This window comes from Lampetra planeri, chromosome 12 (assembly GCF_965212315.1).
Source record: "Lampetra planeri chromosome 12, kcLamPlan1.2.h2, whole genome shotgun sequence".
NCBI lineage: Eukaryota > Metazoa > Chordata > Hyperoartia > Petromyzontiformes > Petromyzontidae > Lampetra > Lampetra planeri.
The window spans coordinates 11,106,815-11,134,626 of NC_136118.1; the positions used below are offsets into that span (position 1 = coordinate 11,106,815).

A 27,812-nucleotide genomic window follows, 5' to 3' on the forward strand; every position below is an offset into this window, starting at 1 on the left:
TATCAAAACAGAACTTTATTATAAACAAAAATTGTACCTAAACACAAATTGTTCAAATACCAACATTGTGCTTCAAATTAAATACGTACTTAACAAACTATAAAGCCAATATTAAAGTGGCCATTTAACACTCGCAATTGGTATGTGTGACCATTACCGGCACTATTCAGTTTTAACTTAAAAAAATGTAAGATTTACAAAATAAGCGGAACTCGTGGATGAAAGTTTTCGGGAATGAGAGAAAGGCATTCAATGCGAAGCGGCACACTGCTACGATGCAAGCCAAACGCTGCAGTATGTTAGTGCATATTATATTAGTGCTGTGCTTCTCAGAGAGTGGTCCGCGGAGCTGTGATGCAAAATGATCCTGATGGCGGATACCCCGGGGTACCAAATAATACAAACTGGCCGAGGCAATTAAAATTTTTATTTCTGGGACACTATTTTTTCCAGGGGTGTTACTCAACTCTGCGAATGGGGTACCAATCATTCCGAAATCAGTGCCACTCCGCGATGTCGGAACGCCGAACATTCGCATTAAAAAAATCTCAAAATTCAGCTTTTAATAGTGCATCGTGTACAGCTCGTCGAGATGAGTCGATTGCCGCATCGCCGACCATCAACAGACTAAAGATGACTGCATCACGGACATCATGCGAGAGCCGAGGTCCAGTGGTTCCCCGGGGTACCGCCATAAGGTTCACGTGTAGGTTGATCCGGAAATACTGACGATGTTTATACCTTTTGTTTCGGACGTGAATGAATATTTCACTTGTTATTGAATAAAAAAAATTACCTTGCTTAAACTACCGTACTGGACATGTGAAAATGAACTTTATAGCCCATCGGATTCCTACAGTAAAAATACAAATTCTGATTATTCTAAATGCCCCCCCCCCCCCAAAAAAAAAACTTTACAGCTATAAAACAAAACTTTTTAAGTTCCGATAGTATGAATAATTGCACAAGTGGTATTTAGAGAGATACGTGAACGCGTTGTCACCAGGGGTGTGGGGGTTGAGAAACACTGAATTAGAACCATTCCCTATTGGTGGGGGTTTCGGTGATTATATATATTTAATGTTAGATAAGCACAAACTATTTTTCACTGGTGAACGTACGTATTTTACACCATTTAAGAGGTATTTACTTTACCTGCACTTGTTAAGAAAATGTTTATTGTGTGCTCAACCAACCCTCTCCTTTCAGCACTGTGAAGGAGAGGGCTGGTGGATCACACAAATGTTGTGAAACTACTCTTCCATGAGCGTCGAGTTGATGCCATATCCTGGCTTGCCAGGAGGAGGTGACAACTCATTTCTGCCCGTTCCGTTTGGGATCGAGTGTTACTCCCTCACATGCCTGGGTTTTCTGCAGGTGCTCCAGTCTCCTCCCGCGTGTATAAGCGCGTATCAATTGGCTGATAACACCTTAATATATAGAGGACTGCAGAACTTTGGGGAGAAAATTGTCACCTGGCTGCCTTCCCCACTTGTCTGTGGTTCCTCACGCCATAGGGTAATTCTCTCTCTTCGGCACATCACAAGGTGAAGTCATTGTTGTTATGAGTAGGTGATTATTTTTCATCTTTGAAAATTTAAAACGTCACTCGATTTGCACATTTACAGTGTGACATGTTTTACAACATATTTCAAATTCCGTTGATAATGGCAGAATTTGTGATTTGATCACAGAAACCCCACTAAATAACTTGCACAATCTTGATAGGGTGTAAAAGTAAAATGAAATCAACATACAACAAAATTGCATAGGCGTTTAGTTAATGAGTACAGTGTCTAAGAGCACAAGTTATGCTGTTAAATTACCTATTAAATGCGTTAAAAGTATTTGGTATATGCAACACTACTTGATGAAATATGCATACATTTATGAAGATGTAAATAATTTCAATTCGTGACGTAATAAACATTAGCAACAACATGTTAGAATGCATGCGAAAACAAACATAAGCATAAAAATCAACACGCAAAACTGATTTGAATTTTCTGTGGATTATGGGTCCCATATTAAAAAAAATCACATTTATGCAATTTAATTATGACTTATAATGGTTTTCATAGCGGCATTAAGCACGAGACTTTGTAAAACATGCATTGGGTACTCTATAGCAAATCAAAAATCTCATTTGCATTCACCATGCCACTTAAGTAATAATGTCATAATACCGAACGCTAATTTACTTCAATCTTCCTCTTTCGTAAGGCAGACCTAGATGCGGAGCAACGTGTACAACTTATCGTAACTTCAATCGTAAACTTAAACGACGCTAGCTCTGAGGCTATCCAAGAGGTCCCAGTTAAACCTGTATGTGGGGTTTGAACCCGGGCTTGAGCCCGACTCGGCAGCCTGGCTCGACTGCTGCTCGCTCTCTGCGCCCCCCTGTGACGCCTCGCTGTGCTCCGAGCCCAGCGACACGCTGCGCGGTGGCATGCCGGCCGGGGCGAGCGAGCGCGTGGCGGCGTGCTCGTTCGTCGTGGCGGCCGGGTCTGCCCAGCTCGTGGGATGCACGCCAGGGTCCGATTCCTGCGAGACCAAACGGTGAAGGTCAACATCGGTGAAGGTGCAGTCATCCAATTTAGAACGCTGGCGCCACTGCTGGTGCTGGCAGAAGGGCCTTTTTTAAATCCTTTATATTAAGTTCGCTTGCTTGCTTGCTTACGACCGTGCAAATCTTTCAGTCGTGTTTTAACCCACTTCCCGTGATCCAATCGAGCTGACATTTTCCACACAGACTCGTTGTGCGTGACAATTAATGTTCGTGGAAAAAAATGTTGCACTTTTTAGGACAAAAATAATATATTTAATTACCAATTGCTTAATGGTGCAATGCAATCATCTGACCCATAGGTGGCAGCCATCTCAAGCCAGAGGACGAGAAGACTCTAGCCGCCACGCATATAAAGGATTTATAGTGAAAAACTTTGTTTTTACGGGTTATACTTATTTATTGGGTGCAATTGTGAACAGCGGCCATATCAGACATGATGAATACATCCAATCGGCATCAACATTGGTTCACTGCAGCTCAAAGACTCACTCCCACACGGCGTGTGGTTAAGTTAGATGTACCATGTGCGCTTGGAATTTGAAGGCCTGAAGACCAGAATCAGTGATCTCGCAGACGGTGTGTTTATTAGGGAGGCAGTTCAATATCCGGACAGAAGAGTGAAGGAGGGAGCTTCTGTCCAGGAAGCATGTTCTGGCAACTGGGGGGGGGGCATGGGCGTGGCTTGGCAGGGTTGTGCATAATCAGAGGGCACAGCGTGTTTCATACGGGGGTAGAAGCATGCCCTGAGGCATGGAGAGAGCTCCAAAGAGCCTTTAGAGTGGGTATTTTAGCCCACGTTTCCACACTCGCCGATTGACTGTGGTCTACCCATATATACAGCGAGGTTGACAGAGGCGGGGCGAGATTTAAGAAATTACCCATTATGTCAACTGCTGCACTACATTCACAAGCGAAGCATTTATCGAGAGGGTCATATTTGAATGTGGAGGGGGACCGTTATGATGCTGCTGCGATGGCAAATATTGTGTGCATCTGTACCGTGGACGTGAGGCGACCAGTGATACCACAAGCCCTCCTGATCGCCTGAATCCAGTCCCACATGTCGTTGGGGCTATCGGCCTGCGGAGTGAGAGAGGACACATCACTGACACATCGCAGTCTCTCCAGGTCTGTGCAACATGGGATGTTAATAAAGCCGTAGCTTCTGCGTCCGGTGTTCTGCCAGTGGTACGGTAAAGCCCAAGGTAAGCCACTCCGTGTGGTGAGATTAGACATGCAGGATATTCTGACACGTGGACTCCTTTACGACTTATTTACAGAAGCCTCAAGAACCCATACATTTGGCAGTGTCCATGCTGTGTACTTGGGCTGGAACATTATTCATTTATCAATGTAAATTCTTAAGCTCACAATGCAAGCATCGAATTGTGTGCAATGTTGGTTTCTATTTGTACTGTATGTAATGGGTTCATGTCACGCTGCAGCCACTAGAAGCACTACCATTTACCACAATGTGAACATAGTTAATTTTTTAAATCAATTGCAACATATCTCTCCATCTCGCTGTAGAAACTAATATAGGACGCGATTTTTTTGTCTAGAAGTGGGGAAGAGGTGGTCAAAATATCCACGAGAGGGACTCCTCACAACCCCCTGTAGTGGAGGCCCTTCCGCCAGCAGTGCCGTAAGCAAGTCAGTGCAGGGCTGCACCTTTAATTTTCCGAGGCTTCTCCAGCAAAACCCTTTCCCCCAGTCAGTATTTCACAACCAGAGCCACAGTGCTGATGATGGGCGCAGCAGTGCTGAGATGTTAACTCCCTCGCCTGGTATACAGCAGGCCGTGGGTTCGATCTCGACCTTGACGCCTGTATATTTGGAGTTTGCATATTTTCCCCGTGGTCACGTGGATTTTTCTCCAGGTCCTCCGGTTTTGCCTTCCACATTTAAAAATCAACATGCGTTTGCTCCTACAAATGTCAACATAAGCCAACTTCATTGGGCTATCAATTATGGCCAGGTCACTTCTGAAAAAGAGCTATGCAGCTTAGTGGGCCTGACCAGGTACAATAAACAAAAAATGTTTATTAGTTTAGAGCTGCCGCCTCTCACCTGCACATAGAAGGTCCTGGATGAAGTGACGACTTGAAATAGATTGTCCCGCATCATCTGCTCTCTGTTGAGACACAGGCAGGTGCAGTCATTGCAGATTTTGCTGTGTGTCTGCACAATACTCCTGCTGGTGCCACACAGCTAGATAGGACATTTCAATTGTTTCTAACTTGAAAGTATGAAACACACTTTGTTTGATACTCTCAAGTAACACATTGGGGCGCCGCGGTGGCGAGATGTTGACTACCTCGCCTGATCGCAGAAAAAAATATATAATAGAGTGATATTTCAGGGAAACAGCTCTAACATGTTACACAGTATACGGCATATATATTACTTATCAATGGTTTATTTACTTCTCAACATATAATAGAAGCTTATTCACTATCAATTGAACCCTCTTTGCTAGAAGAAGAAGAAAAAAACAAATCCATATTTCTTGGGGCACCCACGGCACAAACTCTGAAGAAAGACGAGTTCACAAAAACATCACGAGACAGAGTTGATGCTGAATGTGGGTGTATACATTCAGTCAGTGATCGTATACAACTACAAATCCATTTTCTTTGTTCACATATTATAGCTAATAATATAGGGTTTATACTAAATGGAAGCTCCTGGAGTCTAGTAGTGACATCAAAAAATTTCCATTCACCAACGATAATAAATTTTTTTTTTACAAAATCACAATTAACACATTTAGCATTTTAGGCTCTCGCAAAAAAACAAATGGGCAGAATGTGCTAGGTGATGGCGCCGTACACTGCTGGCGCGGGGAAACACTAGCGCAAGCGAGACGTGCCGAGCACACGACAGGGCGCACCGCGGATAACAACGCGACTCCCGCTACGAATACGTCGAAGGAAACAACGAAGGCAAGAACCTCGGCAACAAGTGGATTTAAGAACCATGCATGCTGCCTCTGTCGCACTGGGCAACGTGTAAGTTTTTTTTACGATTCGGCATGTAAATTCCAAATGGCGTATAAACTCGCACTTGAGTGCGTAAACTCCACATGGCCAAACTAAAGCAACTTGTTGACGATGCTGAGAGTGAGTGGGAGAAACGTCCCACGTGATTGCCGGGTGGCTGTCTTGTTTTGGCTTGTGCTGCTACACCACCATGAATGTAAGTTCCTTATTTTTTCCATTATTATTTTGTTTTGGCGTACATTAAGTGTAGGCACGTCTGCTGAACTTATTTCGCAACCGTGCTCAGTGTACATTCTAACCTTATGCAATAGCTTTCACAATTCATCATATCACGTGAATTTATATGTTAGATTGCTTCCGCTGCTGAATGGAATAGCAAACACAGGCAACATATGATAATTCGTTTTTTACCCTTCTATCTGGCAACAAAACTGACACCTTTTTTACAAGGAGTCATGTTTGCATAGACCACAATACCTGCAGCCATAATGCAAACAAAAAACATAACTCTGATAATATATGCACTGTCCTTGAAGTTGATTGGTCCACACCCGAGACAGCTTTCCTTAGAGCCTAGTCTGACATGGGTTGGACCAGATGACGCCAAAAGGCGCACTAAAAAAAGGTGTCAGCTTTGTTGCCAGATAGAAGGGTAAAAAAACAATTATCATATTTTTTACTGGCAAATGAGGTTCCAGTGGTGTACAGGCAACATACACACGATTTAAATCAACAATTGGCAGTAAGGAGGCGTCTGTTAATTGGGCACGTACGTCCTTGCTTTTCAAATCAGGAAACGTGTAAAAGTGTTTTTTTTACAAATACCAGTAACATCTGCTATATAAATAATGTCAGCATAAATGCTATGCATGCTCTTGCACAATAATGTTGTACAGACGACCATAACTGAGGCTATTTTTGTTTAAAGCTGCCTTGTGCTACATGTGCCTGTTTATGAAAAACAATAACATTTTAAACTTAAAACGGATTGTGGCACTTTAACATATTCAATTGCATTGCAAAAATCTAAATTTACCCACTCCCTTCAAAATCGGTTTGCTTTAATTGCTCTGAGGACTGCTCCATGTAACATCTGTTGGGCATTCGATATCATCCAATAGCATTTCTCCGTGACAATAATGCCGATAAAATTATCAGTGCTCGTTACGGAGCTCAAATCATCCAGCAGGCCGCCCTGGTTATCACTGCAGTATGAATTGGCCATAAAGTATGGTGCCGTCTGCTTTACCAGTGGACGTTAAAGGTCGCCCGACGGCTTTCGAAAAGCGTCACGGTCCAAAATTGTAAATATTGAACAAAATTACCTGCAAATAACTCAATTGAGGACTGCACACCGCAACATCACCTCCTACCTTGAAAGCACCGCAACCGATTTACGTGAAACATAGCGCCGTCATGATGATCTTGTACTCACGATGCGGCGCGAATAGCAAATGCACAACATTATTAGCATTCTTTTTAAAAAGATCGGTACAAGTAGTTCCTGTGCCATTTGAAATGTTTTCAATGCTTTTGTGATACTCACCCAAGCTCACACTGCTTTACATTCTTCACATCCTTCAGATGAATCAACCTCAGGGGTTCCTTATCCTAAAAGTAGAACAGATAAAATGAAATGTGATCGCGCGCCGCTGGTTTTACAAAAACAACAAATGAGTTATTCTATTATCAGAGTACTTCTTCAGTATCCTGAGCTGCGATAAACTACGTGGTCTAAAACAAGTGATGCAACTCGTATTTATGCGTCATTAAATCATGTTATTCATAATCACGTGTTTTTTATATATATAGTTGTGTTGTAATGCACTGGAAAGTATTTCACGTTTTAAAAACGTCCTGAAATGTAAGCATAATGTAGCTCATCTTCTTGGTTCTTTCGATAAAGTCACGTAGAAGGGAAATAATAAAACAATAAAAATAAAACATAATAAAATATAATTCTCACGACGTTTCGGCCACAACGCAAGCAGCTGTCCTCAGGTGAAGAACAGGGCTGTCGGAAAGACTTTACCGAAAGAACCAAGAGGATGAATCCCTGCAGTCACGAAAGCTTTAAATCGAAACATAATATAGCTTTCAGAAATGTCCATACCCATATTTTCTAATATGCTTTAAGAAAAAAAAATCTAAACATTTTTACATAAAACATCTAAGCATTATAATGGAATCAAACTCAATGCATTGCTTCTCAACTATACGTTTGCACAATGCATACGTACTTTTTTAAAATACATTAATTTCCAATCATTATTTAGTACTATCCCTAAAACTATTATTAAATATTCTACAGAGAACTCCCAAATGCAGAATAAAAATCATCCCACAAACCACATGACCTTAAGCATGTGGCCTTAATGAGGAAGAGCGTACAGCAAAAACACCTGCAGGTTTGTATCAAAATCGTTCACATATGGTTAAAGTTAATTTGTCTTGGTGATACATAGTGTACTTTCTAAGTGTCAAAATATCAAACTGAAGTAGCTCATAAAACTTGATTGTTATTATTACGCGCTTTTATTTAACTCGCTCTGTCTGTTGTTGTTGTTGTTTTTGTATCCTCAAATCTTGTAACTCAATTTTAACCCACTTCCCAATGTGGTATCGACTGCAAACTTGGTATACTTATGTCATACTGATGACAACACTATATTATATCATAAAAAATAAAAAAACATTTTTTAACATTCATTTTTACATGTTATGTTTCGGCTTGGGTCTAATTGTCCACGGTCAACTGACGTTGGCTGTAATTACGTTATGGCAAGCTTCGGGGCCACTTCCTGGAGTCGTGGAGTTCTTCCATTACTAGTAGGGTACATTTCATTAAAGCGTGTTTTTAAAAAAGTTTTATTAATATTACTTATTTTTGTTTCACCTCAGGAAAGTGAGCATTGCACGTGACCCATTATGTTTATTCCACGTGAGATAAAGGTCATAAAGTTGGCTGCAGGTAACAGCATTCACATTTTGCAAGGAGGTAAAAGGTCACGTTCGTGGAATAATAACCCGCATAGCAGTTTTTTTTTATTCCATTTAAATAATCAGAACGTTGCACTGCATTTACTGCACTGTATAGGCCATACTGCTCGGCTTAAGTGGCAAATATGGAACCTCTGGAGTTTTGATTTCTTTCCAAAATATGTTACCATCTCAGTGGGTAGATTCCCTGATGTGCAATAATACTAACAATGCCCTTTATGTCAGCGGTCTCAAGACCCCCTTTCCACAAAAGTATTGCAATGGTATGTTTGGGAACTGGAATACCCAGAGGAAACCCTTGCAGATGGAGCGACACTGAAAACGCCACACAGATGCATGCAATGCATTGCCATACGGCCATCTCCTGGGCCACCTCACTGCCCCGGCTGTCTCCCATCTGAGTAGCAACCAGACTCAACCCTGCTGGTCCTCCGTGGTCTGACAAGATTGGGTGAATTTACTTTGATTTTGAGCAAGAATGCCAAAACACACCTGCTCAGATTTGTAGTAACTCAACGAATGCTCGCTGAGAACAAAGAATCTTCTCCTCCAGGTCTTCATCTGCGAATGAGAAGAGTGAATCGGCGGGAATCAGCACTGCAGTAACACAAGAATAGTGTCTGACCTTGCGTGCTCGCTATGTTTATAGCCAATGCTAACCAGTGCTCATGACTGAAGACAACGCTTCAAATGTGACTCGACAATTTAGAAGCAAAACAAAAACACGCACTGAAATGAATTAACAGAATTCTAGATTTGAAGCTTTCGTGACTGCAAGGATTCATATTCTTATGTTTTTTCGGTAAAGTCACGTAGGTAAAAAATTTAAATTAATAAAAAAGTAAAATAAAAATAAAATAAAATCACGACGTTTCGGAGGCAACACAAGCTTCCGTCTTCAGGTGGAACATATATCACTTTATACAGCAATTGTGCCGTGACTGTTCCACCTGAAGACGGAAGCTTGTGTTGCCTCCGAAACGTCGTGATTTTATTTTTATTTTACTTTTATTAATTTACGTGACTTTACCGAAAAAACCTAAGAAAAATCAACAGAATCTTTCAGGAATGGTCTAGTACATGTCAATTCACTGCTGGATGACGGAATTTACATGCCGTGTGGTTCATGGGAGGGCTATTTGACCACACTTTGCCACACTGTTCAGTGCAGGTCGATGAATGTGGAGAGTTTCAGACCCGGGAATATATAATTGTATGACAACAATGTGTTTTGCTGCACCGCCCGCCACGTAGCAGTGCGGCCTATAACATGTGTTTGATGTATCATAGTCACCCATCCAATCACTATCAAGGCTCGAACCTGCTTATTTGCTGAGATATGATGGGATTGGGTGCATTTATGGTTATTTGGTGGTTTGGTCATAGATGAAATTGCATAACAAACATATCCATGGTCATAGGATCACGGGCGGTTTTTGTAAAAAAAACAAGGACGGTCTTAAACACAGCAATTAAAAATATGACATTAAATATTCTCGAATATACATTCCCTAGCACTAATACATTCGAAAGAACAAGTTTCACAGCACGCACGCTCCATGCGTCGAAACGCACCCAATGCACGTGTTATGTTTGGCCGTCAATAAAGCACACATGCGGTGCACAACAACAACAACACAGCCGTTCGAAAATAATACATTCAATGCAAGTGGAGAGCTGAAAAAAAAATAACACGTGGCACCTGACCGATTTCATCCCCCTTGCCAAAATGAATTACAATCAGATGCTTTAAAACAACAGTTTTTTTTATTTTCTTGCTGTGGATTTCACACCTGATGATGATTGCTTGTGTTGCAGTCGAAACGTCGTCAGAATTTTATTGTTTTATATTTTTATTATTTTATTATTTCCCTTCTACGTGACTTTACCCAAAGAACCAAGATACAACTGTGTTTCTCGTGTATTGTTGTTGCAACGGTAAGATACACCGGTTAACTGGTGTGCAAACAAAAAAACAAGCTTTGGCCTTGAAACAGAATTGTTTTTTTTGTACGGCATTAGCAGGTGTGTGTGTGTGTTGCTTAATACCACTGCTCCTAGCTTGACACAATATCCCGACTTTATGGCCGGGAGGGAGGAGGCTGAGTTACGGTTCCTCCTTCCGTGACCGCGGTCTGTGGATTCCTGTGACTCATCCTCCTACAAACACACAAGTGCAATGAAAAACACCTCGACTCATCAACAGAGAAACAGCTGGCCTGTTTTCTGTACGGTTTTTTTTCCATTCGTGTTTCATAGATACTTTTACATGTGTTTGTATTTAGAGTACATGCGCACGTGTGTTTGCGTGTGTGTGGAGTGTAAGAAGACCGCTTCGAGTAAGACTGATTGCGAAAATCGTTGCATGCTCTCTGTTTCTGTGCCAATTTTTCATTCATGGTCATGTTTTAAAGTAGAACCTTGTACCTTTGTCTGGACAGGAAGTTATACAATATGTTGGTAATATTCTCAAGATGTCATTTATGCATTTACAGCAGTTTATAAATATACAGTAGAGTGCTGCAATAAGCTACTGAGGTTTGAGATATGAACACATTTTTCCCCACTCATGTGTATGCCTTTATTTTTCGCATACAATTTTTGATGAACAACTTTAAATGTGACTGTGAAAAGCCTACTCCTGCTTCGTATTTCTTACACGAGTTACACAATCTAAGGCGCAGACGATCATTTCCATTTATATGTATTAGGCGCCTTGGTTTGTGTGAGCTTGTAAAATTGTGAGACCTTGGAGGAGATTCAAATTTTTAACAGGCTACATGGTTGGACCAAAGATAAATGAGCGATGGTAAAGTCATGCACGACGTGAAGGTTGAATAAAAAGAAAATAATTGTTGTAGGGATACAACTGGATAGCCAACAAGGGACGTTTGTGCATCTTCGGGACATTACTGAAGTTGGATCTAAATGAGGAAATTTACACAGAGCAGCTTGGAGCACTTTTTGTTAAATTAAATTGGCTCATGAAAAGCAACTTATCATTCTACCTAAAGCAAGAAGAGGTTTCAGATGAGCGCATATTACCTGCTCCGATACATGAATCATAGTCATGGACAAGAACAAAGAATGTTTTTTTTTTACTAAAAACCTGAAAAGTGGGCAAAGTAGCTCGGCTGGAAATTCCACCGAGAACCAGAAAAGGGAATGAATGGATCAGAGAGCAAATGTAAATTCGAAACATCAAATAGACTTTTAAGAGAAGTCGGCTTGGCCAGGACACATCCCGAGAGAGGAAGATTGCCGATGGACGAGACTTCTGACGTAACATCAGTACTGAATTGAATCTTAAAAGTTTAAAAGGGTGTGACAGCTTATGCAACAATGCAATGAAAACATGAGGCAACGCAAACAGTGCTTCATGGCAAAACGATACTCTGAACGAATGACTGTACACTTGAGATATTAAATGTTGCAACCATGCCCTGTGTGACAGCAGTACCTGGCTGAGCTGTGATTTGATGACCACACCTCCAATCACCTCGGTCTTGTAGGGCCCGGCTTTCTTGGCTCCGTGGTGCGGATGGAGGCCACCCTTTTCCTCCAGGCGGCCCGCGGTGCTGTCCAGCTGGGACGAGCATTGTCGAGGCACCTACAGGGCACAAGGGTAACAAGCTATTCCCACGTCTGGTGAAGATCGGCACTGTGCATACTGTCATCAGCGTTGCCACCTCTGAGGTCCAAAAGAAAATCGGGACATATCGTGTGCACAATAATACCTCACAATATCGGAAGAGGGGCGGACTACATATACATGCATTGTCTTTGAGTGGTGCATTACTGCACAACCGAAATAAGAAGAAAAAAAACACGGGAGTTTAATGTTCCAGGAAGGCTTGCAGAATACCCAGGACAGCGTCATCAAATAGAGTACAATACTCCTGGAAATAGCAAGATACGTAGCCAGCCGCACAACTGTGCTGGATTCTTCAACGAGCGACCCGCGGACCACAAAAGGCTTTTGGGAGTGGCCCGCCGAGTTATTGCCCGCTGAGCGACACGGCTCGGCTCAGACATTACGATACACGGGTTGGTGAGTCAAAAGAGGTGACAAAGCGTGCTTCCGGACGCTACAGAAGAACATTCTGTCTGAAACTTGCTTATTTGGACTACTTTCCTCAGGGGTGGTGTGAAGCCGTGAGGAAGATATCAAGGTGTTACAGCCTGCTGCTGAAGCTAGTCTGGCTGAGACGGTCTGAGGCCACGATGTTACGATCACGAAGTGCACAGAAGCACACTTTGTCATGTATCGGTCACCACATCTGCATGTGGTAGCAAAACAAGAGAAATAAAATTACCGCGATGAAAGTGAGATAAACAAGAGAAGGACGAGACCTGCAGACAAGGGGTGTGGATGAGCCGTCTATTTTACAGGTGATATGACGTCGCTGCACAATGCTCCATTATAAACACATCTACACGTCACTTATGATGTCGAGTGGCTCGCCAGCACGTGCTAATTTCACGTTGTGGCCCACCAAAAAATACAGTTCACGAACCCCGCCGCAGCCTCTTTTCAGCGGGAGATCTGCAAGGCCTACTCTTCCATGCCGACACTGCACGTCGCTTCACGCATTCTGCAAATCAGTTGACTTCACTCGAGATCAAGATGTCATCATGACCCCAAAGCTACTGATGCCGCCACAGCTTGATAACACTCTACACTCTGCTGGATCTTGCAGCTGCTGCAGAGTAGCCAAGTGAACTCCAAAATCGCCCCAACAGTTTGGTCGCCAGACTTGTGGAGACCGTTTCATCATTGGCTACAGAGGCACTGGCAGTGTGACAGCTCCCACTGTTGCTCCCACTGATGCCAAATGTGCTAATTATTTACCCGGGAAAAGCCTCACTTGATTTCCAGACTCTTTTTCAGGAAGATCATGCATTGGGATGTTTCTACGAAGACCGTCCATGCATGTTGAACATCATTTTCCTCCAGCAGAATTCAAACTTCATCCCTTTGGATTGGAGGGCCAATGGCCTAGCGTCTACGCTGCGGTGGTACCATGTTGTCCCGCAAAGCCTCATTTTTAAACCTAGGTTCAGAGTTCATTCTTTAAATAGTTGTCTCATGTTACATCATACAAACTAGCTACACCTCATTCTTCACAGGTTATCCTACTTTTACAACTTACTTAAATCTAGATTTAAAACTAATTTTTTCAGAAATACTTTTTGTGTTTAGTTTGTTGGCCTCCCCCCGCACTTCCGATCGGCACGGTGTGCTATGTAGAGTGCAAAATAAGTTCAACATTCATACGTGCAAAACAACATGCTATGTCAATACAGAACCGAGGAGTTTATTTCAAAAGAGCCGCAAGAAAGTAGCATACATTCCGTAGAATTTTTGTCTGAATTTAAAATATTTCCAATGTAATGCCCGTTGTTGCTATGCGTGGCTAAATGATAATACTGCAGTCTTTAGCAGGGAGCTATGAAGCCAGCTGTGCTATTCACTTGAGAAACTTAAAAATCCCATGACACTTTTTAACAGTGGACTACTGTTAGCCATGTAATAGCCAAATCAGCCGCCCATAATGCGTAATGTGATTATGGAATTTCCCACAACAATTTTTGTCTAGGCTATATGTTCCACTGCACCCAAGAGAATTGCTGTACCCAATGAGAAAAAACAACGAGAATGCCAATGAAGTCCTACTTTTCCCTGTACACAAAATGACTCAAGCTTCCACTATTCATTCAAACGGCCGTTGTCATCACAGGCATCACTCTAGCATCATCATCACTGCACAATGTTTTTTTTACTTTTCTCATATTAGAAAACAGTGAGGTTTAGAAGAGATCAAACACTTAAACAGAACACTGTAGACAGTCTTATGCACTGTAACACGTGACAACAACTCGTATTTTACGATTCCTCTCCCCATACAAAGTTATGAGTTACAAGTGCGCATTGAAACGGTCCTTTCATCTGCACCTCATTCTAGCTTGATGTCTTCCTTCCTTGCTTTGTTAATGCCCAGTGGGGTGCCCCATGTCCAACATTATAAAGATATCAGTGGCCCAAACACGAAGCAGTGTTTTCTCATATTAGTCATATAGCGTGGCCTGATTGAGCTTTCAATAGCCAAATAATGTCGTCATCTTAAATATATTACACAGTATAATACTGGCTAATACATAAAATATCTTAAATTACGCTACATTTTAGTGGTCAGTTGGATGATTATTACAGAATAAACATAAAAGCATATTCTGTATTAAATTGCAGTACCCATCACAGATATCATGGTGCTACGTGGTGGGCAGCAGAGGGCAGTGCAGACGAATCCAATGTTGTACTGTGCTTCTGTGCTTCCACGTGTATGAGCTCCTCCTCCACCAACCCGCACTGGCCAGCATGGCGAAGCATGTTCAAATAACCCCCATGACCCGCACAGCGTTTGGGGAGCCCCTCATCCAGCAATGGATTGATAAGAGGGCTGTGCGCGTACACATGCACATTGTGGCTCCTGTTTCGGGAACGCAAATACAGTTTCCGTGGAGGAGTTTTTTTTTAAGCAATACATTTCCCGCACCTCTGCTCGGGAAGCAAATTGAAATAGGCCACGCAATTACAGTAGTAGTCATAATAATAAATTCCAGCCATTCTCAATCCACCATTGGATGAAGGCCTCCCTATGCCACGTTGATCATGGAAGTTTAAGACCATACTTCACCAGGCTTGTCAATGAGGATTGCTGGTGAGGAGAAGGGCAGCATCAGTTGTGATATCACTCACCGCTGAGGTCAGCTGTGGCCGGGAATCTTGGGTCGCTGGGTTCACAACGCAGAGCGCAAACCACTGTAACACCAATTCACCCCGTTTGATGTATTATTTTAGAACAGTGGTAAATTTGTCTCGACGAGAGACAAAGTGTTCCTTATGGAAAGAGCACATTTTTTTGGTGCAAGTTTTATCCAAACAAGCCTCTGAGATCTACTACCTCAGCAAAGAAGACCAGCTGTTCAACTTTAAAAAAAACATGTTTGCACATTTTTAAGTGTCACTAAAGAACAAGATGTTTAAATATAAAATAGCAAATATGTTCACCGTGATCTTGCAAAGGTTGTTTAGCTCAGAGACCCACTCCTCCAGGTCTCGGTCATCGTTTGCCTGCACAAAGAACTTCCTCTTGATGGCGGTTATCACTGGCAAACAGAATCAGTTGCACAATGGTCATGGTATGCACTTGCCAGCACAAATTCATCATATTACTCACCAGCTGGTATATTTACCTTTAGAGTAAACTGTGGTTTTATAGTGCGGGTGGGCAGTCAGCCACACTTAAAACCTTGGTCTAGTTTCAATATTTTGTCTTCGTAAGGGGTATGCAAACCAGTGACTCTGGTGCCGCATGCGGTGGCTCTTCAAGGGCTGTTTTGTAACCGTTATTTATTAAGGACCACCACCATCTCGTATTCACCACACAGTGCATTGCGGCTTTTGAGTTTTTTTTACCGAATAAAAAAAAATGTCTCTTCCTGTTATTTTGATTGCCGACCTCCTGGCCTAGGTCATTACAAGAGTGGCAAATATGAAACAGGTCTAATAAACCAAAATCATAAACACAGCGTTGCACATTTCCATCGTTTTAATTTTGTAAACATGAGTCCTAAGAAGGCTTCATCAAAAAGTGATTATATGACCGATAGTTTTTTTTGTGTTTTTTTTCTGGTGGTGCACCGAGTTCATTGAGCACTATAAATGGGTACAACAGGTTATTGTTCGGCAGGATGGATGTCAGTACTCCCACCTCTTACAAGGGGCCCGACCAGTGTGAAAGAGTAGGCCAATTACCATTTAGAGGGGTTCTCTAGATCTCCCACGAATGGACGCAGTGGCGTGAGCAAGCAATTTCAGGGCTGCACCTTAACCTTTAATTGCGTTCCCTTAGAAAATCTCTCATATCCAGAATACTTATCTAGCTGCGATATTTAACATGTTAGTGCAGAAACTACTGGGAGGATTACAAGTCCAGGAGTCCACTGAACTGAGACTAAAAACCCGTTGCACGTAAGTTCAGCTGTGTGGTGTGAATGACAGTACATTCTAGTGTTCGTGTTAAACTATAATTTCCGAGGATATGTACTTCCACTTTATAACACTTACCGAAACAGTTCTCCACCTTTGGCCTGAGTTTGCAAGCATCTGAAACCTGTACCCGTGAGATCGTTAGCACACTGTCGCATGTTGCCATCAGTGATGCACGAATACCGCTCTGTTCAAACGAGTACAGTGAATGTGTATTGAGTTCACATTTAACAAACGACCCTTTAAATACTGAAGCAGGATCATTCACAAAGCAGGTAACATTTGCAATATAACTTACACACGCACGAAAATATGGACATAAGGTTACCAAAATGCAGTTTACTGAAAACATGTTTAAGTTATTACTATTATGTAGTGGTATTCTCACCATAGAGATATAAGGGAGGCTAAGGTTCCCCAGTGGACCAGTGCCATCTGGAAGATTCTGCAGTAAATAAACACACAAATACACATTTACACGGATTTTTACACACAGATCAAACGAATCCACGTTTACACATACAGTATAATTAAACAGTGAGACAATGGCAGAGTTCAAGTGCAAACTCATCTTCTTCTATACATTTCAATATTTGTGCTTCCCTTTTGAACTTCCACGAATAATGTTAATATTCAGTAGAAAAAGGAAGGAAAGCCTCACTGAGCATCACGCCTCTTTCAGGATGGTCCTGCAATGGGATGTTTGGCCAATGCCATTCACAATGTGATGTTTGGCATGTAGAAGTAAAACCAGAGTACCCGAGAGAGGGCCCACAGATACGAGGGGTTACTCTGCAACATCGGAATCTCCTGAGCACCTCACCTCACAACAACTGACAAGTCCTGGTGGTCACCCATGCCAGCACTAGCGCGGCACACCCACGCTTATACTTTCTGAGATCTGACTAGATTTGGTGCAGCTAGGGTGATTTGGTCATAGATTTAAAAAAAAATTACAATGCATTATCTTGAACAAAACTGATGGGTGAGAAAATCGGAAAAATATAAGCACTGCAAGCATCAATTTATAATCGACACCAAAATTACGATACCAAAGTGAAAATGGCTCAATATGTGGTTGCATCACCAGCAGTCTCTCATGTCATGATTGCAAAATTGTTCTAGTGCTCGTGTCAATCTCAGCTTGGGTGGCTTGAAGACACATGCATTAATAATGCCCTTAATGTGCCGGTGTATAATGACTGACCATTACTGACCTTGGCCATTAAGAAAGCCGATTTGATACAGTGCAGAGAGAATAATAAATTATGTAGAACGTGTACTGCATCTGAGCGATACAGGACACGTCATCTTTAATGGTTGGTCTTTTTGCCCCAATGGACTTGTGGTGTCTTGCCATGAGATGAACATTACACTTGGAAATCTGGAACAGCAAATGTGCTCTGAAGGAGAGGATTGCTCACAGATGAGATAGTTTTTTTGCATGACTTCTCCAGAAAAAAATTGTCATGTGCGCTATTTAATGCTTTACAACAAAGATCCCCCGTATAGCCTTAACAGACTGTGCTGTTAGCGAGCACCTATGAAGGCCAGAACGGCACACAAGGGGGTGGGTGGCCAGCACCACGCCCAGCCGCCTTTGTCTCCCCAGTGGTAGATATTTACACACCACACCAGGTACTCATTTGAGGCTGAATCGATCTAGGGGAGGCCCAGGACCGGTTCAGAAAATCGTCACTGATGTTGGCCATGAGAGGAAATCGCCACGTTCGTAGTGCAGCGTGCTAACCGCTACACGACACCGCTCCTCCTTCACACAGTAGGGGACACACTCTCGCACATGCTCTGCTATTATATGCCCTCATGAAAGTCATGACAATACATTATTTTTGCTTATGCATGTTATTTAACCAGGTGAGCATCGACTGGGAATCATATATAACAGTGACCAGTCTGTTTATTTATTTGACTTGCACTTGCGACTAATGTCACAGTCTCCAACACCCATCAAAAATAATGGACAATGTCCTCTGTTAATTTCCCGTGAACTTTACCATGTTGCTGTGGGAATCTACCCGCTGCCTGAAACCGACAGCAGTGAGGGTGCTGATGACGAGGCTAAGCAGCCACCCGCGGATAACCTCAAGGGACCATGAATTGTAAACACAGAATGACATCAGCGGTGCACCCAGATAAAATTTTGGAGGGGGCAATTCATTTCAGGAAACCAAATTTCAGAAAGACTGAGTGTTTTTTTCACCCAGCGGCGAGTAATATTAGAACTTGTCCTGCCCTCCCACACTATTGCCAACCCGTACTGACCAGCATGAAGTATGGTAAAAAAAAATATATAAATTTTAAAATCATGGCGGACATGACATGGGGAGGCCTTCATCAATTGGCAGATTGAGAATGGATGGAATATATGTTTTTTTCATTTTAAAGTGTGGCTACTCGAACCACTTTCAAACTGACTGGTAAGTCTCAAAGCATAGGTGAACATGGCCATGGAAGAGGATGTATACAAATGTAAGTTTGTATGACAGTATTTATCATTTCGGTTAATAATGTGTATGTATATGAAGTCTAAATATAAACTTGCAGTGTGTTGGCTAGCTGCCCAGGAAACGATTTATTTCTGAGCCATGTGGGACCTATAAACAGACGTACGTAAATGTCTGCCTTCCGGATCATGCACAATGCTGAAGAGATGTGAAATAATAAATAATGTACTTATTTTGAATATGCACATATGCTGTTTTGCATGCTATTGTGGAGGAAATAGTACAGTATGCAGTCTGCGTGTCAGACCTTGGTAGTTTCAAGGTTTTTGGACGTGCATTTCAGACACTTCAAAGATGTGACCAATCATGAGTCTAATCATAAAGTGCTTTTTATTTCATTTGGGCAGAGTACGCCAACCATTTGGGATTGTAATTCAGACATAAATAATCATCTGTGCGCCTCCCTTGATAATAATGAGCACATGTATTTGTCCAGCGCCATGTTTCAGAGACGATGTCACGAGACCGAGGCGGCCTGTGGCGATGCTCGACTGTGAAGGGGCATTGTTTCGCGTAGCCTGTCCCACACGTAACAATGTTTTTCGTAAATGTTTCTTGGACGTTTCGTGACACCGAATGGATCGAAGGTCAGCCTGGCAGAGCATTCCAGACCGGTGGAGCGGCAACTCTATAAATGCTGTGCCATCCATTACAACAAGGGAGAAATGTTCATACAAAACCATATACGGTACCACGACATTGGCGGTACTCAAATGAACACTTGCAGCCAAACTGGGATAGCGATCCTGCATTCGGTTTAATGTGTCAAACCATTAGCTTTATTTCCGTAGAGATGAAAAGATCATTGCTTTCAAAATTACACTTCTTTGTGCATTATGAGGATCTTTTTTTTTTAATCTTGAACCACGAGGTTGCTGAATTAGTAGAACTGCCCACCTGTGGGTTGTCCATGTACCATCTCAGTGTGTTGGTGGTAACGTCCAACTGGAAAAATCGCCGCAAGAACCTACTGCTGCCCTCGGTCTCTTCAAGGTCCAAAAACCCACACACGTTCCCCTCGCGATCGCGGTACGGCATGTCTGTCGGGAAAACATCAGAAGTCACGGGTTAATTGTCTGAAACAAAATAAAACCACCGATGGTCTCACTTGTTAAATTAAGGTAGCATTTACGAAGGATTGATCAAAGTCACTTATTCCATTACCATGTTTTCATCATGATGTACAGTATATTATTACAAATATTTTTCGTAGAACACGAACAGGACACATTCCTGGCACACGCACACATTGGAGGTGCACGCCAAGTGCACTTTAATTTTTCAACATCCCTCAACGTCTCATACAGAGAATCCACAATAATAATGTCCAGCTCTGTCTTATTGTGATAGTTTGTCCTGTGGGTGTTCTTAAATGGATGGCGAACACGTTTCTGGACTACGGCGCTGAGGCTTATTGCTCCTGCTGGGAAGTGTTGACATAATGGACGTGCCAATCAAAATGTAGAGGCTCTACGCTTTATTGAAAATTGTTTTTAGTCGGCAAATAATGTTGCGCTATTGTAAAAAAGAAATGCACTTTGCAATGATACGTTTAAAATAACATTTTCCACGATCATTTAGTTTGATGCGGTGTGGTTATTGAACCAACATTGCATGCAACATGCGAGTGTCAACTTGCTAAAGTTTTTCACCGTTTGCAAACACCCAAGGGCAATGTGTGAATTCCCAAACATAGCGTGCATTGTTACCGATTAACTAACCGTATTAATGCTATACGCCAACCACCGCCGTCACAAACACTGCCATGTCGAGAAACACCGTACTCTACCGCATATAATAAACACACATTTTGGGCAACGCTCCTTTCCAAAAATATCATCATGCCGCACTGCATTTTAATCCAGGGCTGTATTTGGAAAGGCCAATGAGAACACTGTGCTGTAATAATGTAACACCAGATTTAACACCACTGCTAACTAGAGCTGGGGCAATTAGTGGAGTTAAGTCAATTGACATTGATGTTTAGTCGACTATTATTTTGTGGCTAATTACTGGCTGCCCTCACATTCTGCCTCCCAAAGCCACCAACAAGCTGCCGCCCAGGGTGACTTGCTTGGCTGGTGATAGCGAAGCCATTACCCGGCTCCCGCTCATCACCTTCCATCCAGTGTCACACGCGGAAACAGAGCAGAGGCTTTTTTCCCAGCTATTTCCGCGTTATCCGATTTGTTGAGGAATTAAAAAAAATGTAACCAGCAGAGTAGTGTATTACTTAAATACTGAAATTGGATAGCCCGGCTCTTCTGCCAATGTAATTCCACGAAAGCAGCTTTTTATTTAAAACAAACAATTGGATTCATCCGAAAATAAGACCTAGATACAAAATTTCAGTCAATATGAGAATAGTTTTTGTTTCGGAATGATCTGAAACCAGAAATGGCAGCACTCATATGGATGTCACTTCTCAATTTTTTTCCACCCAAAAGTGTTTTTGGGTGAATATAATGGAAATGATAAAAAAAATTTTGAAAACGATCCAAAATCGTCTTTGAAAATTCAAAAATCCTAAGTTTTAAGTCCACAATTCATCCCTAAAAGGAGTATTCACCCTTGTGGAGCAAATAGCCGTCCTGTGCGATGGGATCACAAGGGCTCGTGTTTACATTTGCAGCAATGCAGGAAACACCACGCTCTATATAGCACTGTATAATGTATAAATCACCTTCCAGCTGCCCTTCGGACCAGCTCTTGGGTCTGTACTACGGGGACTATAGGGGTATCCAATCAAATGTAATCGATGCACATTTTATCATGTGGGAGCCCAATATCACAGATCTTATTATCCGCAGGGTTATGCACAAACTTATTCCACTCATCCATCTAAAAAAATGGAAAATAATTGCGAATAAATGGAGTAACTTGCCGCTCAAAAAAAATATGATAATTAGATTTTGTATGGCGTATTTGCCCAGAGTGCGTGGCAAGAAAAAGAGCTGTGCAATACCTATGGACAACCGACAGGTAAATCAATAAATTTTCCACACGACCATACTTATATTAAAATGCGCGCATCATTTTAAAAGTGTTGCATTCGCTATGGTAATGCTCAGGCATTGATATTGCAACAGGGGTCTTTGTCATTTGAAGCATAGCAGGTGTGCGTTCATCCCCGTCCTAACCCACGAGTAATGGAAACACATTTCCGTGCAACTCCTCTTACCGCAAAATATTGCACGTGTAATTGTATGTACAGTATGTATGTTGAACTTATTTCGCACCGCGTACGTAGCCAACCGTGAGAACTGGAGATGCAGGAAATTGTAAGCCGATCCAAAGTAACCTCTCGGGGGAAAAAAACCAGCGGGTGATGGCTGACAATTGGAAGAAGAGGGCTGGTGATGACAGAGAGTTTTCACGGACGTGACTGTCCCCCACGGATAAGGGGGGCCGTAGATAAGAGTGTCATCATCGCTGCTGAAAGCGTTTCACGTCGTAGTCCCGTGTGTGTACCTATCTAGAGTTTGTTGCGCCAGTTTCCCCTTTCTCTCGCCAGAGCTTCTCACTCATTGACGTTGATGTTACAGTCGTGCTTGCAGATGTCCTGCAATAGGGGTTCTGGGTGACCAACACATTTCTTGGCATTTGATATCTCACCAACAATATTACTTGTGTTACTATATCAAAATACTATGTATACGTTTATAAATACTATGTAGACATTGAAATGTAACTGTATTTTCAATGTACAAAATTGCGTCGGATCTTTATTTCGAAAAGGGAAATAGAGTACGTTGAACTTTTAATCTCATACGCCAAGAATGAAATAATTTCACTGCTTCATTTCACCCATATAGGGAAATATGTTGAGGGGGTAGAAAACCAGATGTTCCACTGATGTTGGGTCATGGAACCAACAAAGTTATTCCACATTACTTTGCCACTGTACATTATATAGTTCTAGAGGGCTACTGTATGTAAAAGGTAAAGGTACAGCCTTGTAAATGATTTCTCACACCTTTGCTTTCTATTAGGAAGCCACTGGAGCTATGCACTTTTATATATAGATTGCTAAGTTCTTTAGATTGTTATCCTTCCTCCGCACCTGCGATTAGCGTGGTGGGCTACGTGCGGTGTGAAAGAAGTTCAACATACATACATTGCTGGAATAAGTATTTCCATGCCGGCCAAACGTCTTGGAAAGGGCTGGGAGTATCCATACCTCCACCAACACGCACGGCCTGTGTGTCGATCGACTGTGGTCCACCCATTTATGCTGCCGGGTGAACAGAGTGGCTGGGGATACAAAACTTGCCCATTGTTGTGGCCGGGAGATCGAATTGGTGATGCGTAGGCTTTCGCGACCAATATCATCCATAATACAGGTTTTTTTTTGGGGTTAAATCGCGTAAATATATAAATGTGTCGTTACCTGCTACCGTTGAACAATAACAGGGACGGATATTTTAGTGCACATAATCGACTGGAGATACATGAACAATGGGCTTGCAGAATGCACATGCATAATGTATGATGATTACCATATAAATTTGTACCATTTATATGAATTCATTAACCCCCCCCCCCCAACTTCGTGCAAGAAGAGCTCACAGGTGATGTCATCATATCTATCCCTCTATTTAAGGAACTAAACAGGAGGATTCATCCACAAATCTGGATGTCGCCTGATGAAGTCAGTTGTAATTACTGGCAAAACGTCGTACTCAGATTGTAATGGTTCTCTTATATTGACATGCTAATCTCTCACAATACAATGGCCACCTCCACAGCTTTGTCGTCGTGGAGGTATATCAGCTCTCCGATCTTACATTTACACGCAAATTCCATCTCTAGCCCCGCCCACTTACCCTTGGGCTACACCCATCTCAAACCTATATAACATCCTGCTTCAGCAGCTCTCCCGCTATATATGTTTTCACCTGATGACGATTGCTTGTGTTGCGATAGAAACGTCGTGATATTTTTTGCATTTTATTATTTTTCTATCGATGTGGCTTTACCGAAAGACCCAAAGAATATGAATCAGATTGTAAATGTTGTGGCTTTGCCAACGCACCGATGTGTGCTGTACTAGTGTAGTGTCAACGATTCAGAGACAGAGTTTCTAGGAGGCACTTTCTTTATTAACAACTTTCACGGTCTCGTCCACACCCTCTCCACAGTAGCTCAGCCTAGGGCCTGTACGCAACACGAGCCGCCTAACACTGACGACGCTGCCTGAGATAGCCAACTACTCTCCTTTGCAGCGCAATATCTAGCGGAGACGTTTAGCGACGACGGCGACGAGACAACAGCAACGATGAGACGAGTCCATTCCCAGAACCGGCAGCCTCGAGCTCCCGCTCTCGGCTGCTTTTATGCTCCCAGCGCAGCCTGGCTCCGCCCTGACCGCGCCTCCCTTCTCGAACCCGCTAGCAGGTTCCAGGGGCCTCCAGACGGGGTCCTCCGTGACCCTTGCTCTAGTTCCTCCCCTCTGTCCACACACCGTGCACACCCTCACCGGCGTGTGCGCTGTCTGTCCACCACAGTTGCCACTGCTGTCCACCAGCCGGCGCTATTACACTAACTGCAATATACACCCGTCCTTGGATGGGCAAAAAAGCTAGTTATGTTTTATTTTACCAGGTAAGGCCCACTGAGCTATACTTCTCTTTTTCAAAAACAACCTCGCCGCAAATGATAACTCAACGAAGTGGCTTATCATGTGGAAATTATTATAAGCCATATACTCTAACACCTGTTTCTAAATGTGAAGGGAAAAACCGGAGGACTCGCAGAAAATTCCACGCGACCACGGGGAGAACATGTAAACTCCAAATATACAGGCGGCAGGGTCGGGATCTAACCCACATAGCTAACATCGTAAGTTGCTGAACATATGCTGTCCTAAACAACTTACAAAAAGGTCTAAAGTTGTAGTTGTGAGCCAGTCTTGGTAATAAACTTTGTGAACTCATTTTATTCCGTAACAATTTTTTATTCCATGAAAAAGGTGACTTTTACGAATCTGAATTGTGTTATTCTATGCACTGTACATATGCACGTGTGAACTGATAAAGTTGAGAACTTCCTTATTCCATTCTATAAATATAAATTTGAGATGTATTGCAGAAGTAACAAAAATAAGTTTTCACTCTAAATTTCAGTGGCATGAAAAGTCATAAGAACCTGGGACCATATAAATTGGCTAATATATTGTACACTCTTAATTGTATGCGGAGGCTTTCACGACCAGCATGATTGATAATTATATAATTTGTTTCTTTTGGGTTAGGTCGAGATTTTCTGGTTTTAAGAAAGGTATCCTCCCCATAGGCTTACCGAAAACAAACCAAATATGAATAAATACAATCTCGTTGTAAGAAACAACACGCAGTGTCATCAAGTAAAATATGCTGTCACTTCTCATCAAAAGGCTCAACGTAAGATAGTTTGGGTTGTTTGTAATGGTGGACTGCATCAAATGTCCTGCACTGTGACAGCACTGAGTTACTGGCAAGCGGGAAGTACTCGGCTCATAGCTGACTGATGAAATCAGCGCAGTTAAGCCCGTGCGTTTAAAGCGCACGTTCCAGTTTAGTCTGTTTAACCAGGTGAGCAGTCAAGAGACCAGGATGAGTCTCATTTGCAAGATTGAGCCTGGGTTACACAAATGTTGACAGTATTCCCCAAGTAATACCCAGAATGCAGGTACAGTATACCTAAACACACACCGTACTCGGCCTCTCCCGGTCTGATTATCCGCAGTTGATAGAGAGTGGGAAAATTGCTGCTTGCTACCTGTTACTAGAACTGTGAGGAATAAACTCGGGTCTCACGATAAGACAAGCGTTCAATCTCACAGGCTGTCGTGTTCATTCACTCTTATTAACATGAGCAGCTGCACGTCCGTGTTTATTGTACAAGGTGGTCTAGATGTCTTGTGACCCGTAATTAATTGACTCCGACATTCCCCACCCCCCACTTTGCTTATTCATTTCTGTTTTAACATCATTGGTATACAATAAAATGTAGTTTTGGGGAATTAAATGGGGGGGGGGAGGTCACAAGACATATGGACCAGCTCGTGCGATAAACAGCAACGCGCGAACTTTCCCGACGGTGACCCCCCCCCCACACACGGTGACCTCTCCTACCCCCCCCCACGGTGACCTCCCCCCCCCCTACGGTGACCTCTCCCTGCCCCCCACCCCCACACACGGTGACCTCTCCCTGCCCCCCACGGTGACCTCCCCTACCCCCCCCCACGGTGACCTCCCCCCCCCCCCACGGTGACCTCTCCCCCCCCCCACGGTGACCTCTCCCTGCCCCCCCCCCCCACGGTGACCTCTCACCCCCTCCCCCTACCCACGGTGACCTCTCCCCCCAATCACCCGGTGCTTCCCTCACCTTTGGGGGGGGGGGGTTGGGGAAGGAGTTGCGATGATGTTGTGTGGGTGGGTCACTCACTGGCACGTCTCTGCTGCTGCTGTCGTTGTTGCTTCTGCTGCTGCTGTTGTTGTTGCTTCTGCTGCTGCTGTTGTTGCTTCTGCTGTGAGGACCCAGGCGGCTTGTGCCTCGTCTGGCGCCGTGTTGTGTGCGTACTGTCTCCTCTCGCTCTCTCTCCCTTCCGCTTTATCGAGTAGGAGGAGGGAGCCACACGAGCCTCTCCCCTCCCTCCCCCGGGGCCACCCGCCGCTTCCGCGTCTCCCGCTTCTGCGGCCGGAGTAGCCGCCCACGCGGGGTGTGTGGTCAGCGGCGACAGCTACAACCAAGCTCCACCACCACCACGTGCTCTGTGTGTCGTCTCCTCGCTACACCACCACGTGTTCTGTGTGTACTCTCGTTACACCACCACCACGTGTTCTGTGTGTACTCTCGCTACACCACCACCACGTGATCTGTGTGTCCCCTCGCTACACCACCACCACCACCACGTGTTCTGTGTGTCGTCTCCTCGCTACACCACCACGTGTTCTGTGTGTACTCTCGCTACACCACCACCACGTGATCTGTGTGTCTCCTCGCTACACCACCACCACCACGTGCTCTGTGTGTCGTCTCCTCGCTACACCACCACGTGTTCTGTGTGTACTCTCGTTACACCACCACCACGTGTTCTGTGTGTACTCTCGCTACACCACCACCACGTGATCTGTGTGTCCCCTCGCTACACCACCACCACCACGTGCTCTGTGTGTCGTCTCCTCGCTACACCACCACGTGTTCTGTGTGTACTCTCGCTACACCACCACCACGTGATCTGTGTGTCTCCTCGCTACACCACCACGTGTTCTGTGTGTCGTCTCCTCGCTACACCACCACGTGTTCTGTGTGTACTCTCGCTACACCACCACCACGTGTTCTGTGTGTACTCTCGCTCCACCACCACCACGTGTTCTGTGTGGCCCCTCGCTACACCACCACGTGTTCTGTGTGTCGTCTCCTCGCTACACCACCAGGTGTTCTGTGTGTACTCTCGCTAAACCACCACCACGTGATCTGTGTGTCTCCTCGCTACACCACCACGTGTTCTGTGTGTCGTCTCCTCGCTACACCACCACGTGTTCTGTGTGTACTCTCGCTACACCACCACCAGGTGTTCTGTGTGTACTCTCGCTACACCACCACCACGTGATCTGTGTGTACTCTCGCTACACCACCACCACCACGTGCTCTGTGTGTCTCTTCTCGCTACACCACCA

General features: G+C 43.5%; 1 protein-coding gene across 2 annotated transcripts; it reads right to left on the reverse strand.

The window, feature by feature from the left end:
• On the reverse strand, positions 1-26,789 carry LOC144721692 (pleckstrin homology domain-containing family A member 1-like). Of its 2 annotated transcripts, none has more exons than XM_078599539.1 (12): positions 26,578-26,789; positions 20,047-20,189; positions 17,013-17,069; positions 16,703-16,748; positions 15,644-15,741; positions 12,032-12,181; positions 10,621-10,731; positions 9,064-9,132; positions 7,118-7,182; positions 4,640-4,703; positions 3,569-3,649; positions 1-2,544 (listed from the first exon to the last, which is right to left on the reverse strand). In XM_078599539.1, the coding sequence occupies exons 2-12, from the start codon at positions 20,185-20,187 to the stop codon at positions 2,278-2,280; spliced, it is 1,149 nt and encodes a 382-aa protein (XP_078455665.1). In that variant the 5' UTR covers positions 20,188-20,189; positions 26,578-26,789; the 3' UTR covers positions 1-2,277. The 2 variants fall into 2 exon arrangements, with proteins under 2 accessions (XP_078455665.1, XP_078455666.1); XM_078599540.1 differs by lacking the exon at positions 26,578-26,789 and adding an exon at positions 15,332-15,394 and having other exon boundaries at positions 16,703-16,773; positions 20,047-20,185.
• Between the last annotated feature and the right edge of the window lie 1,023 nt (positions 26,790-27,812).

What these genes read in the sequence shown, in the direction of transcription:
- LOC144721692 (XM_078599539.1), bottom strand. Translation starts at nt 20,187, where the DNA reads ATGCCGTACCGCGATCGCGAGGGGAACGTGTGTGGGTTTTTGGACCTT. An exon ending in GCCTCCCTTATATCTCTATG is followed by an intron (nt 16,749 to 17,012) that starts GTGAGAATACCA and finishes TCACGGGTACAG; the next exon opens with GTTTCAGATGCTTGCAAACT. An exon ending in AAAGGTGGAGAACTGTTTCG is followed by an intron (nt 15,742 to 16,702) that starts GTAAGTGTTATA and finishes TCTGTTTGCCAG; the next exon opens with TGATAACCGCCATCAAGAGG.